General features: G+C 44.4%; 1 protein-coding gene and 1 non-coding gene across 4 annotated transcripts; one reads left to right on the plus strand and one right to left on the minus strand.

The window, feature by feature from the left end:
* Nucleotides 1-7,157: 7,157 nt before the first annotated feature.
* trnae-cuc (transfer RNA glutamic acid (anticodon CUC)) lies at nucleotides 7,158-7,229 on the minus strand. The gene has a single exon. It is a non-coding gene; the product is annotated as a tRNA-Glu (tRNA).
* Nucleotides 7,230-7,391: 162 nt separating this feature from the next.
* On the plus strand, nucleotides 7,392-17,930 carry ncoa7b (nuclear receptor coactivator 7b). 3 transcript variants are annotated; one of them, XM_088286570.1, is made up of 17 exons: nucleotides 7,392-7,428; nucleotides 8,184-8,336; nucleotides 9,704-9,864; nucleotides 11,263-11,333; nucleotides 11,424-11,531; nucleotides 11,623-11,718; nucleotides 11,903-12,028; nucleotides 12,578-12,762; nucleotides 13,062-13,216; nucleotides 13,288-13,773; nucleotides 14,111-14,282; nucleotides 14,381-14,528; nucleotides 14,650-14,775; nucleotides 15,382-15,534; nucleotides 15,671-15,766; nucleotides 15,840-15,913; nucleotides 16,552-17,930. In XM_088286570.1, exons 2-17 carry the CDS (start codon nucleotides 8,299-8,301, stop codon nucleotides 16,685-16,687), a joined length of 2,331 nt encoding a protein of 776 aa, XP_088142696.1. In that variant the 5' UTR covers nucleotides 7,392-7,428; nucleotides 8,184-8,298; the 3' UTR covers nucleotides 16,688-17,930. The 3 variants fall into 3 exon arrangements, with proteins under 3 accessions (XP_088142696.1, XP_088142695.1, XP_088142697.1); XM_088286569.1 differs by lacking the exon at nucleotides 7,392-7,428 and adding an exon at nucleotides 7,435-7,858; XM_088286571.1 differs by lacking the exon at nucleotides 7,392-7,428 and adding an exon at nucleotides 7,435-7,858 and having other exon boundaries at nucleotides 13,095-13,216.
* Nucleotides 17,931-18,064: the final 134 nt, after the last annotated feature.

Consider the following 18,064-nt stretch of genomic DNA (forward strand, 5'->3'; position numbering starts at 1 on the left):
GCAAGAGGAGAAAAAGTGGCTCCATCCAGGGACTGTCAAAACACAAATAGTCGATAACCCCGGGAATATTCCTGTTTGGACGAAAAAAAGGGAGGGGGGGGCACAGCAGATGCAGTGGAAACGGTTTGAGAAAGCGCGAGCGAACAAAGAGGAGGACAGCGAAGATGCCGCCAGACAGGAGGAGCGGTGGAAAACAAAAGAGGCTCCTTTCTCGGCCCGCTCTTATCTGGCTCAGGGTCTTATCCACCACCGGCTCTGTTAGTGTAACCCCCAATTCCCTCCCTCCTCTCTTCTCCTTCCACCTCATCCCTCGAAAAAGCTGGAAAAAATACAAACCCCCGCCCCTTTTTGGCCGCAGCCCGACGCGGACGGCGTTATCAGCGCGGCGCTGACGTCACGGGGGCCCGCTGGTGCTGGGGCCGGAGACAGAGGCTGATAGCGCCGCAGGGGCTGCCTCCGCGCAGGCTGTGGGAACCGAGGACCCGGCCCACCTTGAACAGGCGGCCCCGCACATCCGCCGCACGCCGTCGCACGAAAGTTGACAAATGATCTAATGAGCAAATTCAGTTAAAAGGTGCTCTCCATTTGGTTCGTTTGTGTAATGTGGAGACAAAATGCTCCTTGTTCACTTGTATTGTCATCAGACTTTAGCAAATAAAAGCTTGGACCATTTTTGGGGTGCGCTTTGAAAATATATTCCTTTAAAAGGGGATAAACTTTACAAATCCTTTCGTTCTGAGTGAGGAAAATAGTCTTTGTGATAGTCACAGAGAACTTCCACAAAATAGCAGCGCTAGCTAGCAATACTAAGCTAGCATTAGCACTGGAAGGCAAATGTATTTTCAGGCATGTCGCACCTCTCACACGCAAGGCAACTTAATTCAAAACGGAACGGCTGAAGACAATCAAAGGCAACGAAATAAGAACTTCAAGATTTAAAGACATTTAAAAGGTGAAGGAGGAAAGTAGCACTGTGTCACGCAGGTGCTTATTTCGCTGCTTTGTATTTCGTTAGCATAGCAATTAGCATGGCTTCCATTCTTTCTATCTTCCCTTCGTCTTCGTCATAAAGTGACTTACGGAATATACAGAACATATCTTATATTGAATACAACGTCATCTAATTCACCCTCTTGACCAAAATTGCAAAGCCATAAGGTCAGCCATTTTACACTAAAATTTCCGTAGTAAAAAGTGGACTTTTGTTGGCCGTCAACTCGGGATTCGTTCGGAAATTCATTCTGATATATGTGTGTGTGTGTGTGTGTGTTCGGAAATGCAGCCGCGCTCAACTGTTCTTGGTCTCGGTTTCCATATGTTATTTTTGTTTTTATAAAATGACTTATACTTCTATGTTGTGTTTGTTCTTCATGAAGTATTTGATGCAATTTATGGTCTGAAAAATACTTACATCGCAATTTGTCAAGTTCAAGATTTGAAAGAATTCCCGCATCATAAACTAACAGATGTCGGAAACCTCCCGGAGGATGCTGATAAAAGTAAACATCAGCATTCACAATAATTCATTAGGATTATAGACGGGGGGGTGCACCTTTTGTGACACTTGCACGCCAATATGTCTCCATAAAAGCTCCACTTACTTGTAAAGGGTCGAATCACATTTTCAGTGTCAGATGTTTTTTGTTTTTTTTTTTGGGGGGGGGGGGGTCATCGGGTGCAAGTTTGATCTGAAAGGAGCGAGAGGGCGTCAGCAGACCAAGTTGGCCATTTTCACATCATTAGTTGCAGGTGCAGCACTCCCAAAGAGAGCAAACACCCCAACCCCGGCGACTCCCACGGCCCGCGTCTTCTAAAATTCTGTTAATAATCCTCCCTCAATTCTGCTTTGTATGGCACAAAACTCCCAGTCGGATGTTTCGTTCGCTTTTGGGACTGGGGAGCGAACCGAGCCATCAATCTGTCCCGTGCGTGCACGTTCATTTCCACATTTTCCACTCCTCACAGCGTCTCAGATGTTTTCGGAGATGGATCTCTCGGATGGGGAGTGGAGACACACTTATCAGTGGCTTGTCCCCGATAAGACGGAGAAGATTTGTAACGGTTGTGCTCGTTCAGTCCCACGTTTTTGTGTGTGTGTGTGTGTGTGTGTGTGCTGACTATTGCTCCCTTTCTCTCCTTCTGACCTCTGCTGGGTCGAGCAAGTGGGAGGAACAAAAGGGTGGCCTTGACAGACGGCAGTGGAGGGGTGAGACGTAGCCGAAGAATCGGGCGGAAAAAAAAAAAAGAAGGCGAGCGTTGTTTTCGCGATGGCTTGCTCTCACTCCCTCGCTAAACGCCTAAACAGCGGCCTTGGGTGCGAGGAACTGCAAAATAATGAGCCGGGTTGCAGGGGAGGGATCAAGAATTGCTCGTTTTACAGGTAGCAAGTGGAACATTTGGCTTTGAATTAATATTTCCATTTTTTTAACCTCCAAAATGCAATTTCCAATTTTTATTTTTTTTTTTTCTCTTCGCAAGCAGAAATAGCAAAAAAAAAAATTTCTCCACTGGGAGTTGCGGTAGGGGTCAGAAAAGACGTTGGTGAACTCGCCCACACCTCACTCATTCACTACCAGCCGAGTAAAAAAAAAAAAAAAGGATCTTTGACGTCTTTTTCCGTCAATGGTATTAAATGAGTTCATCACGAATACCAAATGTAAGACCATTTTGAAGGCCACACATTTGGAAATTAAATTTGCTGTCATTCACCAAATTTGACCGCTAAGAGGAAGCAATATTGGCTAATTACTATACATCACAATATAGGTGTTCTGACTTTGTTGAATATGAGCAATTTAATTTTTTTAGTGAATGAAATCAACTGTGGGGGGATGTCGTGCCATCATTGCCGTCGTCTATTTTTTGTTCCTCCAGCGCGAATGACGTCAAAGTTATTCTGCCCTCGCTTTTTTGCCATGCTGTCCGCGTATCGCCACAAAACCAACAGACCTCATTAGTTTTTTTTAATTGGCCCAGGGGACGTTGCGGTGGTCCCGTCAGGCGTCTGGACCAACGCCGGGCTTAAGTAAACCGACTCGTAGGAAACACTGAGCAGACCGACCGACAGATCACAGAGTGCAAAATTCCGGCCTGGCAAAGACAACATTTGATGCAGACTAAACTATCGGAGGAAGAGCGCGATGCACTGGAAAGTCAGAAAAGTAGTCTGAAATGATTGTTTCAATAAAAAAACGATTTGACGATATTATGTGTATTCTTATAAATGTATCTTTTTTTTTTTTCTGTGGCTCCAATCCTACTTGGTAAACACATCCACCGGGTACTCCCTTGACTGGACAGTTCTGCAGTCTTGATTCAACCCAGCAAAACTTTGAACTTCACTTTTAAGTCCTCGTGGGAAGTTTGCTCATCACCAATGCTGACGCTTTTGCCATCTTCATCGATTTCAACGCACGGTGGGTCAAGCCTGCCAACATTTCTGGACATCACCTATGCTCATGTGTGTGTGTGTGTGTGGTGATTGGACCGGCAAGTGTGTGTGTGGTGTCTATAGCCCGACTGAGAATCCATCAAAGCTTATCATTATAAGTAAACATGACAGAGTGGACAAAATGTCTTGTGTGCCGCCAGACTTGCTATCTAAGCGCGAGCCGTATCTGCGATGATGGACCGATGTGGCGCTGCCTCGTTCGAAAGCAGCGTCTGAGTGCGCGGGTGGGAGGACATGTATACATATTTATGCGTGTGTGTGTGTGTGTGTGTATACGCACTCACACTCACACACACACACGTGGAAGATCAAAAAGAACACACAGGCGGCAATATCACGCTCAAGTTGCCTTTAACACGGCCACTCACGAGGACTATTACCTCAAGCATGAAAAGCTGACTTGTGCTAAGTGCAGAGATGACCAGGTCATAAATCATGCGGGAATTTATGGCTGTTATTTATCAGCCGCTGTTTGTCGGGCCTCATATTAGCACCTATAGACTTTTTTTTTTTTTTTTCAGAAAGGGGATTATTACTGTACATGACAAGCTTCTTATTTATGGCAGATAAGATCAGAGAAGAGTAAAAAAAGGGTCATGGCTGATTAGCCACACAGAACATGCGTTTTTTTTTTTTTTCAAGCATTTATGATATCAGGAGTGTTGTTACATTTATCACTTTAAAGTTGCCTTTTTCTTTCCTAAAATGAGATGATTAAAATGCATTTATCCAATTTTCATAGATTTTTTTTAAAAATTGTATTAACTTAGCTCATTGAAAAATTGCTCAATTTATTTATTGATAATAATTGAATTTATATGAGTAAAATGAATACATTTACTAAATAATTGGTTAATTAATTAAATTAACTCGGTGAATATTGGTCAAATGGAAAGGAAATATTTTATATTCAAGCTTGTCTCCGAGCTTGTCTGTGAAAAATCATATTTGAAAAGCACTGTCATGACTAACAAATCCCTGAAGATGGCGGTGTTGCATTGTCTTGCATTTGAGAGCAGCACTGCTTTTGAGTAGATGATAAAGAGTAGCGGGCGAATCTAGGCCATCACGTCAATTATGAGGGAGTGAAATGGCAACATTTTGGAAACTTACACAAACAGAGTACGTATATGTCTGAGTACGAGTCACGGGAGGTCGTGGAAAGTTATGTAGCATTATTGTTGTTTCTGGTTAGACAATCGCGGAGGGCCTATTCTTATTTTCCAGTCGGTGACATTTACCTGCGCACAAACACAAAATCTCTCAAAATCTTATTGAGGTTACATTTGCCTGAGCTACGATTCTCACAAGCGTGCGTGTATGTGTTGGGTCCAGTCAATGTGCTCGTCTTACTTGTTACAACACCACTGATAAGCACGGTAAACAACCCGGCGCTGTTTGCGTCCCTACCACAGTCATGTGACGGGGAAGAAAATAACATTGACGAAGAGGGTGTCGGAGAGGCGCATATTTCACTTGTGTCCATCTTTCTGTTTGCTTTTTATATAAATAAATAAATATATATATATATATATATATATATATATATATATATATATGTATTTATTTATTTTTATTATTATTATTTTTTATTTTTTTTTTTGGGGGGGGGGACGCCTTTAGTATCCACACTCACGCTTTGAGCTAAAACGCCAACGCTGATAACCTTATTCTGACTGCTTGGTTCCGGGGTCAGAGGTCACGAGCTGCAGTGCCTCCGCTGGCTCGACAGAGTGACAGTGGGCGTAGTGGCACTGGATGGTATACAGTAGAGAAGCTTTTTTTAAAGCTGCGTCTCCCTCACTTTCAGTCACCAACCCCCCCCCCCTTCAATAAAACTACATTTAAAAAAAAAAAAAAAGAAGAGTTTTGTGTTTGGAGTCATGCAAAATTGCTGTTCAAGATTTCAAGAGGGTGCTCTTCGTGCTTGCATCCGCTCTATAAATAACCGTCCCTCCCTCTCAAATATTTCTTGTCCTAATTGGCCGGTCGAGCAACAGCCTGTCAAGCATCCTGAAGTCTTATTATAAACAAAAGAGACAGAAGAACTGTCTTGAGCATGTTTTCTCGAAAGAAACAACCGTCTCTTCACACGTTCCCGTCGTTAGAAAGAATTACGAGCGCTCTCGTATTCACCATCGATCATCGTTTGTGTGACGTGAACGTTGTCGGGTGTTTAGGTTTGGCGTCTTCCTGCTGCCGTGGCGTACTTGCCGTTATCAGCGGCGGTAGTCTAAGCTGGACGTCTGTGTGACGTCTGGGCAAATCATTTCAGATCTCCTCAAGGCCTGTCCGAAGGAAGATTTAAGTGCGATATTGGCAGTTTTTTCTCATCAGCAGTTTTGCAAATCATCAATGAAAATACATTTTAAAGGAACCTAGCCACTCTCATTTTTGAAAACGGGTCTCATTTGAAAGGGAGCCAATTGTATAGTGTGAAACAGACGAGAAACCATTTTGTTTTTGTGGCTAAGGCCACCCATCAAAATCCCTGACTTGATCCAAAGTGGATGCAATCTTGACGTTGAAATTTGCACATTTTCAATTAAATTTATTCCAATTTTGGCTAATCAGATTTTTCACTATGGGTCTCATTTGAAAGGGGGCGCAGTGTATAGTGTGAAAACGGTGAGAAACCTTTAAATCTGTTTTTTTTAACTGTAGAAAACCAGCGTCTTCACGCGAGCATAACTGTGGAGAACATTGCCATCTATAGGCAAAACACCGCAATTGCAGTCTTTTAAAATAAACGCCAGGATTTCATGCACTTTGGTTCGTCAAATCAGGGATTTTGATGGGCTGCCATAGCCTCAAAAACATACTGGCGTTGCGTTTCTCAAGTGTTCCACACGTTCTTCTTCGTCAGCTTTCAAATGAGACTCATTGTGAAAAAGCTGATTGGCTAAAAAAACAACAACTTTCAAATTCATAATGGCATGCATCAATTGAACAAAATAAAAATCAAGGTGAGAGGACAAACAAACCAAAAAAAACTCACATCAAATTAATCCCACCTTTTGTTGCCTTAAAGAAAAAAAGTATACAAGAACACGTGCCAGCCACGTAGCAAAGTCTGATTATTTTCTTTCTTTTTATGCCTAGAAAGAATTCCTCACAAAGGGATCGTGAAACAAACGTGTTTCAAAAGCTTTGTACGATTTGTTGACGCCAAAGGTTGCAGCGTCGCAAGTGCGGTGAACTCAACGGACGCACGTGCCCAGCGCCTGCGTGGGCGCGCGTGTCCCGTCCTCCTTCAGAATCCTTCTGAGAGACTGCCTCGCCGAACCTGCTTTCCCGGACGCAACTCGTCATTCGTTGGGGATACGCGGCAAGTATTTCCAAGCAACGTTCACAATGTATATTGAAGTCTAACTCGCTTAATTAAAAGCGCACCAGAAAGATTGTCGTTTGACGACGTAGTGGGGGACGCGGTGTGCCTGCTACTTCGGCTTTATTTTCTATTCACAGTGCTTGATGCTCTTCTGACCGAGTCTGAACTGAAACTTTTTTTGAGTCAGAATAAAGGGACATTACTTGAAAGCTTTTTCGAACATTGGCTGACATTCGGTTAATTAGTAATGTTTTTATTGTATGGCTCACTTTTTGCTCCATGTTCAGCACTTTGCACGGTGGTTGTCCGATAGTGCTTCATAAATTGAGTTTGTCTGAATAACAATAGTTTTAATCACAAGGGATGCAAAAGGAGTTCCCTGACCGGGAATCGAACCCGGGCCGCGGCGGTGAGAGCGCCGAATCCTAACCACTAGACCACCAGGGATACGCACTAATCTACTGAATTTAATTTATATAATATCGATATACAATGCGATTGTGATTTTTTAGTTTTATTTTATTCAAACGGTAAATATTTTGTACATCCGAGCTACACAATGACGACTTTTATATCTTGCCAATGTCCTTAGCCTTCATTTTCCCCTAGAGGGCGTCCGAGAGCTTTGAGCAAGGATGCACGCGAGGTATGCGCAGTGTTTTTGCCAAAGTGCTTTTTAATTAATTTCTACACACTAAACCTTCACGTTATTGACATAAAGTCGGAGTAAAAGGAAGTCGGAGTCGAGGCAGCGGGACCAGCGTGCGACGTCCAAGTGACAAGTCCCTCCTCCGTCCGCTAGGCTTTCTATTGTCCTGTCAACGGAGCCGCTACGAGTTAGCAAGCGCGTTAGCATCATCAGCTGGCCACACTGGACCTTGCTCTCGGTGTTCGATGAGAGACTCGAGGACACTGATTTTTTATCCTCGCAGGCTCAACTCGGCGTGTTTCTTTCGGTCTATCTTGTCGCTCGAAGGCTTTCTGTCCGCCCGCCGAGTTGGAATGATGCCGTTATGTGAGGAAACGGTGACCACGCCAATGCAAAGTCGGGAATGTAACTAGGTGCCAAAAAAAGGGTAAAACGCTGCTTGGACTCAACTTTCCGCACTAATTCACCTTGTTATGTAATGTTTTGTTTTTACTTCCGGCTGCATGCAAATTCGTGCATGGTATTTTCGTGTATGCGTTTATGCTTCATAAATGTGCTAATCGCACAATCATCCACCTTTTCTCAAATGCAACGGTTTGCTTGCATAATAACACAGTAATCGGCATTAGCCACTAGTAGATGTTTTATTTCTCGTCTTTAGGATGTTTTTTTTTTTTCAATTTTGTTTTGTTATTGCACTGAGCATGACCAAAGGGTGTTAACCAGGGTGTGTACGTCCGTTCCTTTTGAAGGACTAGAAAGACGTGCAACAACATCAACAACAACAGTGTGTAGTGTGGATGGACGCCGTTTGACGTGTGTATGGGTGTCCACCTCCACTGCATGCACGTTTAGCAGCCCGGCCCAATGGAGAAGAGGGACAGAAAGCCGGGATACTTTGCCAGGTTAGTGATGCTTTTGCATACCTGAAATGTGATAAGAAAATGCTTCCAGCGTCTAAGCGCGGATCACCTTTTACAATTTCAATTTATCAGCATTGCCCAACTGGCTCACAGTCCAGAGGTCCTAGATTTGGATTTCTCAACTCAGTTTCTCGCCCCGAAGTCAGCTTTGAAGGACTCCAGCTCAATTTATAATATTGAGGACATAAAGCCGGGGCACTCTGAAGCAGCCTGAAGTATCAGTTTGTGCTTCTACGACGTGTCATCGATTGCGAATGCGAGGCGTTAACGTACAAAACCTCACATCAACACGTTTTCCTTCCACGTTTGCTTATCCAGCTGCATTTCCGCGCTGGTTTTCATCAGCACCTATTCTAGCGCGATGGCCACTCATCACTTCCGGCGGCTGCCCCCCGAAGATGATTCGCAAATTGAGTTTCCGCCTGCTCCTGAAAGCCGATAACGTGCAAAGGGGCCGTGAAATCGTCAACGTTGTCGACGAAGCGAGGCGAAGCTCGCTTACTGACGTCTGATGATAGATGAGACAGGTCGAGGCTCTGCTGACACGTGCTTACATGCGTGAAGATGAAGTATCATCCGCGAAAGCCGCGTTCACGGCACTCTTAACGGCCGTCATTGCTTGTTTTTGCGGTCTCAGTTGACTGCGAGCCACACATGCTTGTTCAAACGGATTCATTTTCACCATTAAGTTTGGATTAGCAGGAGTTGTGTCCTACAAGTTGCTTGGAAGACATGAAAGAGAGAGAGAGAGCGAGAGAGAGACAAGGGGAATTTTTGGGAAATAGCCTGGAGTGAAACAGATGGCGTTGTCGGCAATGCGTCTGCAAATTCCAGCGTTGGCACACGCACGAGCAGTCAGTGCATCAGTGAAAGTGGCGACCCGAGGCGATGGGAGAGGCCTCATCGACCCGATCGCGCCTCGCCATTAAGAACCTTTGGGATACTTTTTTTTTTTTCTTTTAAGTGCCGTCAGCCCAACCAGTGAAAGCACTTTCGTTTTACCCTGAACGCCTCGCTTCGTCTTAACTTTCACTTTCCTCTCATTATTTTTTTTTTTTAAGTGCCTTGACAGTTTGCAAAATTTCCGCGCCCCAAAATGACGGCGTTGCGTCATTCTCGTGCCTGTTAGTGATTACAATAAAAACGTGTTTCCATAGCAACATAGGACTGACACAGTAAACTGGAGCGTTCCAAAAACGCAACTACTTGGACTCTTTTTTTTTTTTCAAACATTGTTTCTGGGAGAAATTTACCAAGTGAGATGAACAGTGAAACTAGTTCATTGCTTTATTTATTTATTTATTTTTAAATTGTCAGAATTTTAACACTGCTTTGTGTTGGTCTGGCAGGCTGAAGAGGCGGCGACAGCTCAAGCAGAGCCAATCGGAGAAAGCCGCCAACGAGCACAGCGTGCCGGTCATCGGCTCTCTGGATGTCCCTAACGACAGCGAAGCCAACAAGAAGGCCAGCCTACCGAGAACGACGGCCGCAAAGACACCTGCTGGCTCAGGTAAAAAAATCAAATCAAATAAAAAAAAGTCGCTTTGTGTCCGCTTCAAACAGCCATTGAAAATCCCCTAACGCTAGTTTGCTGTCATTGCAGATTAGCGTCCCCAATTGGATTTGTTCGATTCTACTTCTGTTGGTATTTCACTCGATTATCTGCTGACTGATAAGCAACACAAGAGAGGCCCTTGTGTTCTCAAAGCCATTTGCTTGTATGACCTCATCGGGAAGTTGCATAAGCCATATCCTGCACTGTGCTGTAATTACGACGACAGGAGGCCACATTTTTAGCCTGCAGATTCCGAAAACCTGCAATCTGTTGCTTTGATTGGGGGTTCGTTGGATTTATGCAGTAATTTTTTTTTTTTGATTATACATTAGATTGCATTACAGCTATTAAGATCCATGTATTAATTTTGGGTTATAGCGAGGAGGTAAGACAAAAATGGCATTTTAAAACAATGAGAAAAAATATGTTGGTCAGTGAAAAGCGAAAATCCGCATATAATTGATGGACATTTTTTTTATTTAAATTTGTAAAACTCAAATTTCTTCATAAACCTCCAATATAAGTTTCCCACAAACAGCAAAAAAAGAAAAAAACTCAATGTGTGAACCCGTGGGTGAAGAAAGACAAGTATGCGGGGCTCCACTAGTTGAGGACATGTTTATAAAAATAAAAAAATGAATGTTGCTCGCAACCCTCCGATAAAAGCTCACACTTGAGTAATAATTAGCAGCCTGCGTCGAGCACAAGAAGACCAAAATGGCTCCAGTGTGCATCGAAGCGGCCGTTGTCTCGCACGCGGCACTTTCTTAAAAGCTTAGTCACGCCTCTCTTGTCTCGACGGAGGAGGCTGCAGGGAGGGAGCGCTCGGCTAATAGCAAGAAGCGAAGGGTCAAAGGTCAAATAGTGAGCATGATAACTGGATGTGGACTCGGGGTGGGTAAGCTTTTGAGTTTTTCATAATGGGCAAGACGGGGCGAGCAACTCCTGGTACTGAAAAAGCAGAACATTTGAAATGTTTTTTTTTTTTTATCTTGAATTTATTCATAGAAAACATTTCAAATCCTTGGAAATGCATTCAATCCCACCACAGTCCCTGTCGGGTGCCTCGGAGATTTCTTTGGCTGCCAATAATGAGGAAAGGATGCTTGAAGGAAGATAAACTCTCTCCGTGATGATGTTGGCAGAATGGAATTTTATCTGATGCACATGAAGAGGAAAAAAAAACATTACAAGAGCCTCTCAAAACGGCTTCTGTTGTCACTTGTGAGGATATCGATACACTAAAATAAAAAAAATAAAGCCCGCATGCCTCATCAGCCGTGCCACAGTCTTTGTGCCGCTTGTCTGTTGTCCTCAATGTTCTCTAATATCGTATTTTTGTCTCGCTCGCAGCCGATGGCTTTAAAAGTAACAACCCGGCAAAGAGGGAGAAAAGGAGGCCACCAGGGACGGTGGAGTTTATCGTGAGTCGTCGACAACACGCTCGCTCCCGCCGGATCATCAACAGGAAAGCTGATGTTGACACGCGGGGGCCCGGGCTGAATTTGTTCCAGGTGGGACCCAACGATTCCCTCAACAGCATCGCCCTCAACTTCAACATCACCCCGAACATGCTGGTCCAGCTGAACAAGCTCTTCTGTCACAGCGTCTACCCTGGCCAGGTGAGAAACTCCAAACGTCATGTCGATTTAACGCCTCCTCGCTCAGACTGGACTCGGTTGACCGGCGACGTTGATGTCGGCGCTTTTGCAGAAGCTGTTTGTCCCCGATGTCAGTCAGACTGAATTAAATTTTCAGACCGACTCGGAACCGTCACTCACGAATGGATCCTCTGCGGAGACAACTCAAGTAAGTGTAAAAAAAAAAAAAAAAAAAGTGCTGGGATTTGTTATTTCTGTTGCTGTGGCGACGTTTTGCAAGATTTTTTTATTTTTATTTAAAATGCCTGAATTACGATGGAATTTTTCAACAACACTTCAGGTGAACGGAAATGTTAACGACAATTTATGCGAATCTTAACTTTGGCCTTCAGGGAGACGGTCCAAACTGCAGGTCAGTGCGGGCCCTCCAACGCCAGCTCTCCCCGAATTCGGAGGACGAGAGCCCAGCAACGGTTAAATTCATCAAGATGAGCTGCAAGTACTTCACAGACGGGATGGTGAGAAGGACGACTCCATGAGTACTCAAGTTTTCTTCGGACATAAGATTGAACGCTCGATGTTTTTTTTGGGGGGGGGTTTCCCCGTTGCCATGGTAACCTGCCTACTTTCATGGTCTATAATATTAGTGGCGCAGCCAGGACACATCTCATCACTATCCATGCTTCTAACATTCTTTGGCTTGTCTAAACTGATGACAATATTTATTTTAAACCATGATTTAAAAAAAAATAAAATAAAATAATTTACAACACAAGTTCTGCTAGTTAGCCCGTGCATTTGTTAGCTTAGCTTCTTTAATTACCTATTATCGGATAGCTTTTTTTTTTTTTTTGGGCTTCTTTAATTACATATCGTGTTTTGCTTGGGGGGGGCTTCTTTATTTACCTAATATCGGACACCTTTTTAAATTTTTTTTTTTTTATTTGTACGCAGTGATTTTTTTTTTTCCCAATGTAAAATGTGTGCCTTGTCTTAACGATCCATCCAGAATAACAGAAATGTTTGCAACTACATGTCGCAACTGGACGTGACGTTTCCCTCCGCAGGGAGTGGTGGGCGGCGTCCTGATCGTGACGCCCAACAACATCATGTTCGACCCGCACAAGTCGGACCCCCTGGTGATCGAGCACGGCTGCGAGGAGTACGGCCTCATCTGCCCCATGGACGAGGTGGTCTCGGTGGCGCTGTACGACGACGTGTCGCGCATGAAGCTGAAAGACGCGCTGCCGTCGTAAGCAAACGCCCTCAACCGCTTTCGCAAACTCCGCAGGATAGAAAAGCATTTTCGCTCGTCGGGGTAGAGCTTCATACGCTTGTCTGAGAGCCGACCATAGCGGCGGCTTGACCGAGCTTGTCCTCCTTTTTATTCATCTTCATACAATTTTTGTATTTGTCCTAGTTTGTGTTATTTCCGTTGTGTGTCATTCTACTCCTTTCTTTTGCACCTTATTTTCCATTTTTGTTGTTTATTTTGTTTTTCCCCCTTTCCATTTTCATCCTCACTTGACCCCATCACCCCCGCCTCCGCAGCGACCTACCCCAGGATCTGTGTCCTGTCTACAGGCCCGGCGAGTGGGAGCGACTGCCCTCGGAGCAGGACCTGGACCCCTTCAGCCGCTACAAAGCGCTGGATGCCAAGCAGCCCATCACCCTGGATGACCTGGAGTCGGCCCTCTTGGACACAGGTGAGAAGTCGCCGAGTACTTTTCGGAAGACGCGACGCCGACGCAGCTCAGTGGATGTCGTCCGATCGCAGTCAGCACGGAAGGAGAGCAGAGCGACAAGTCTCCCTCGGATGAAGGCTTCACCGAGCTGGAGCCCACCGTCAACGGCGGCAGAGGAGAAGCGGACGGAGCGTCCTCGGAATCACCCGGCAGCACCCAAAGTTGCGAGGGGGACGCTCGGGAGAAGTCGCCGCTTTGCCAAAGAAAAGGGAAACGGGATGAGGACGAGGACGAAGGCCTAGCCCACAACAGCTCCGTCGAAGACGGGGAGTCCATCCAGTCGTCCTCGGAGACGGGGAGGATGCACGAAAAACCCACAGCCGAAGAGGGGATGGCAAAAGTTTCGGCGCGACAAAAGGGCGCCGAGGAGGCGGAAGAGAAGGCCACGTCGGAGGTGGCGGGGGAAACCGAGAGACTCCCGAGACACGAGCAAGTCAGTGAGGAGGACAGACGGAGGATGAGCTCCGACGCCGAGGTCAAGTCGTGGCTGATGGAGAGGATTCAGGCTCCGATCGAAGGTAGGGATGGTCAAAGATGCGATGATTTCTCAAGAACTCATGAAAACCTTAACTCATTCACTACCAGCCGAGTAAAAAAAATCAAATAAAATCTTTGACGACGTATTTAGCCGTCAATGGCAAATTTGAGAAATTGTAAGAAAACATTTTTATGATTTTCAATATGAAATTATGACATTTATTTTTGTGTTCATTTTTTCCTTGTCGGGTATCGCGGTCTCGACTATAAATTAAAAATAAATTGCATTTCTTAAATTCTCATAAATATATTCAAATGTTTGATACCTATTCCTCAGCGAAGTGTCTTTCGGTGTCACCCTCCATCTGCTGTGCCCAGACATGCTTTTGTCCTCGGAGGACAAGAGTAAGACCCCGCCCATGTTCCTGTGCTTCAAAGTGGGCAAACCAATGAGGAAGTCCTTCGCCACCGGCATGACGTCCAGTCCGGCGCACTCCTTCGGAAGCTCGGGAAAGAAACCCGAGTACTGGTTTGCCGTGCCGCAGGAGAGGTGAGATGAAGCGTTTGCGCAACATGAAGTGAGCCGAGGCACGGTTGGACGAGAGAAATCTCGCGGGTCAAAGTGAATCAAGTGTGTGTGTGTTTCAGAGTGGACCACCTGTACGCCTTTTTGGTCCAGTGGTCTCCCGACGTTTACGGCAAGGAGGCGAGGGAGCAAGGCTTCGTGGTGGTGGAGAAGGACGAGCTAGACATGATTGACAATTTCTTCGGCGACCCCGCCTCGTGCAGCTGGGAGGTCAGAAAACACATTTATGTAAATGTTTGCAATTTTCCCCCATTTTATTTTTTAAAACAATCGGCGAGAGAATGCTCGTTTGTTCTCGTCGCATCGTCTTGTCGCTCGGTTTTGTTTCCAGATCATCACCATCGACGAGGCCAAGCGGAGGCAGAGTTTTGGCAGCTGTGACGGCGAGCTCGCGGTGGACGGGCTGCCGCTGTTGAGCGACGCCAGCAATGTGCTGCAGGACACGCACGTGGAGAAGGTAGACCTGATTCACTTTGAAATACCGTTGCCGAACCACCCAGTCCGAAATGGGGCACGAGAGAGAAATAACCGAACCATTTACCTTCTGACTCAATTAATAAATCCCAGAAATTTTCACGAGAGGAAAATTCCAAGCGTTTTTCTGGATTTTGACTCATTTTGCGAGGCCAACAGAATGTGTTCTAATGCTATAAAAACATGGAGCTATGACGCAAAAAAAAAAAAAAAAAAAAAGGCTAAGACGTATAAATACGTCTTTGGGAGGCGGGGACTACATTTTTGAAAACATAAATGTATGTTTTATGGATTGAATGAGTTAACTGAAGACAATTAGCTTCATGCTAAAAAAAAAAATTGTAAAAATGTTAAAAGTGACTACAATCCAACCAATATTGGATTTTGGGATCCAACAACGATATCATGGGCAAAAAAAATAAATAAACGCAATCCGGAATATCAGCCAAAATATAACATATTAACATTCCTTCCTATTATGGTGCAACTGCAAAATGGGATGTGGTGGCGCCCCTGTTGGCCGCGAAGTCCGCCCCCCTCGGGTCATATACGCCCCACCTAATGTGACGTTTTTTTTGGTGCCGTCTAGCTGGCCTGTCGCTTGCCGGCGCGCGCGCAGGGTTACCAGTGGCGGCTGGCCTACAGCACGGTGAAACACGGCACCAGCCTCAAGACGCTCTACCGGAACCTGCTCGACGTGGACAGTCCGATTCTGCTGGTCATCAAAGATGTGGCGAACCAGGTAACGCCGACGCCAACGCGATTCGGTCGACGTACACTCACGAAAAAAAAAGTCCCAAAGCTGCCATTTTAGATGAATTCAAGAGTTTGCGCGAACTTTGAAGGACTCCTAATAGGGAAATTTGACATGCTTGCAGATTTTCGGAGCGTTCTCCACGCATCCCTTCAGAATAAGCGAGCACTGTTATGGCACTGGCGAGACTTTCCTCTTCAGCTTCTGTCCTGAGATCAAGGTTTGAAAATCTTTGTTTCTGAACAAGAGCACTGAATGCTTGACCTACCGCATCGTTTCCGAACCGTTTGCAGGTGTACCGCTGGACAGGCGAGAACTCGTACTTTGTCAAAGGCAATATTGACTCGCTGCAGATGGGAGGAGGCGGGTAGGTTCAGCTGTCTGTTTTATTTTACACTGTTTACTCTAAAACGTGAGGAAAATTAAATTCTCTGGCTCTTTTAGATGTCAAACTACTCGACATTTTGGGAAAATCTTCATACACTTTAACCTAAGATTTCTTATATTGCTGCATTTTTTAAAATCTTATTCATTTATTATTTAAATTAAAATCAAGATTAAAAACTCCACCAGACGTCATTCTTAATTCAGCGATTCTGAAATGGTGGTGAGGAAGTGAATGTGACAAGGCGGAACATGCTTTTTCCAGCAAACTACAATAAAGTGTAATTGCACATCCACTCCAGTAGTCGGCAGTGGCGCTCTCATTTCCCATTGAATAAAAAAAAAAAATCCGCTCAAATTGTTTTCTTCATTTTTGTTTTGTAGGTTAGTGTTTTATAGACTAATTTTGCAGAACTCAATTTTAATTTATTTTTTATTTATTTAGTTTCATTTTATTTTCAGCACCAAATGGTGCTGTCAAAAATATGTACAGCTTAAACAAGGGTATTATTTTTTTTTTTTTAATTTTAGGCAAATTGATGCACTTTTCTTTTACAGTCTAATAAACAATATTAACAAGGTCGTCATTTGTCGTTGATTTCTTATTTTTTTCTTGTGTAGCGGTCAGCTGGGTCTGTGGCTGGACGCCGGGTTGTACCGGGGCACCACCACTAAATGCGCCACCTTCAACAACCAGCCCCTCTCCACCCAGCAGGACTTCAACATCCACAGTCTGGAGGTGTGGAGCTTCGAGTAGCTCCCACACATGCTTTCTCTCTTCACAAACATTTCCAAGCATCGCTTTTTGGTTCAAAGTAACCGCTTGAAATGACACCTAATGTTCGGCGAAGCCCCCGACTGTGCACTTTTTTTTTGCCACCGCTCTCGGTCATCTGGCTGCATGCAGACTGGCTTGGTGCCGCTACGTTGTCAAGGAGGATTGGGCGGAGCTTGTAAGAACAAGGTAGACCCCTTAAAAAAACAAACAAAAAAAAAAAAACCGCTTTAGGTTAAACCAGTGTTTCACGGCCTTGATCGAGCCAAATGAAGAATTTGGCACGCATCATCTCAAAGTGTCCGAAAAATTAAAAGCAGTGAACCCCCGTTTTAATCCCGTGGTTGAGAATGACTGGTTTAAGATAGCGGCGTTCTTTGAATGTAAAACTGATGACCACAGAAGAAGTGTGGAGGTTTTTCTGTGAATTTGAAGAAAATTGCAAGCGTCATTTCCACCCCCATTGGAATTCTTGAATATTTGTTTACAAATTGTGCACTTCCTCTCATCGAGTCTGACTGAGCGAGCCTGTTAAGTTTCATTTCCTCGTCAATGTGACCGCAAAGTGTTCTAGGTTTTCATTCTACGACCAAATAATTTTTGTTTGTTCCATTTTATATTATTTTACGTTGCGTTAGAAACGTTTCTACGAGCAATGCTTTTTTTACGCTTGTACTTTTATAGAGAGATCGTGCTTTACAGTATATATATTTTGACTTGACACAAGCCAACAAGCACTATACAAAGATCCCCCTCGTTCTCCCTCTTCTCTGTCTCTCGTTCATGGTCGTCAAAGGCGTTTTTAAAGCCTGGAGAGAAGAATCATCGGCTTTGCACTAGACAGGATTAAAAGGCATGTGAAGTACGTCATAAATTATTACTGAATGTTGTACCAACACCACTCACTACAAAAAAGGGATCCTGTTAGTGGGTGTCACTGCACTCTTTACATACCACTGACTGCAACAAAAAAAATCATATTCTGTACCTGACCCTACTTTGGAATTGCATTGCATGGATCAACTGTGCAATCACCGATAAAGTACTGTCCAGTTGTAGCGACTTGGTGTGTAAACGAGCTGTGGTTGTTGTAGTTGTTACTGTGAATGCGCCCCAAGTATTCTCATTTCTTGTGAATTCCAAAACTGCTGTTTTGTGTGAGTGAGGCTCTATTGTGTTATTGCAACTACATTTAAAACAGGAATAAATGTTGCTTACATGTTAATGTTCAAGTTGTTTGGTCTCATAAATTCTGAGTGCAAAAACATAAAAAAAATGCGTTTCTTGTTTTTACATATTGTGTATGATCCGACGATAAGATACAGAATATAATACGGCGCCGAGTAGACTGTCCTTATA

The sequence above is a fragment of the Idiotropiscis lumnitzeri genome, chromosome 21 (genome assembly GCF_059441095.1).
Source record: "Idiotropiscis lumnitzeri isolate Australia: NSW breed Sydney's pygmy pipehorse chromosome 21, RoL_Ilum_1.0, whole genome shotgun sequence".
NCBI lineage: Eukaryota > Metazoa > Chordata > Actinopteri > Syngnathiformes > Syngnathidae > Idiotropiscis > Idiotropiscis lumnitzeri.

What these genes read in the sequence shown, in the direction of transcription:
- ncoa7b (XM_088286570.1), top strand. Translation starts at nt 8,299, where the DNA reads ATGGAGAAGAGGGACAGAAAGCCGGGATACTTTGCCAG. An exon ending in AAGCCGGGATACTTTGCCAG is followed by an intron (nt 8,337 to 9,703) that starts GTTAGTGATGCT and finishes TTGGTCTGGCAG; the next exon opens with GCTGAAGAGGCGGCGACAGC. An exon ending in CTGAAAGACGCGCTGCCGTC is followed by an intron (nt 12,763 to 13,061) that starts GTAAGCAAACGC and finishes CCGCCTCCGCAG; the next exon opens with CGACCTACCCCAGGATCTGT.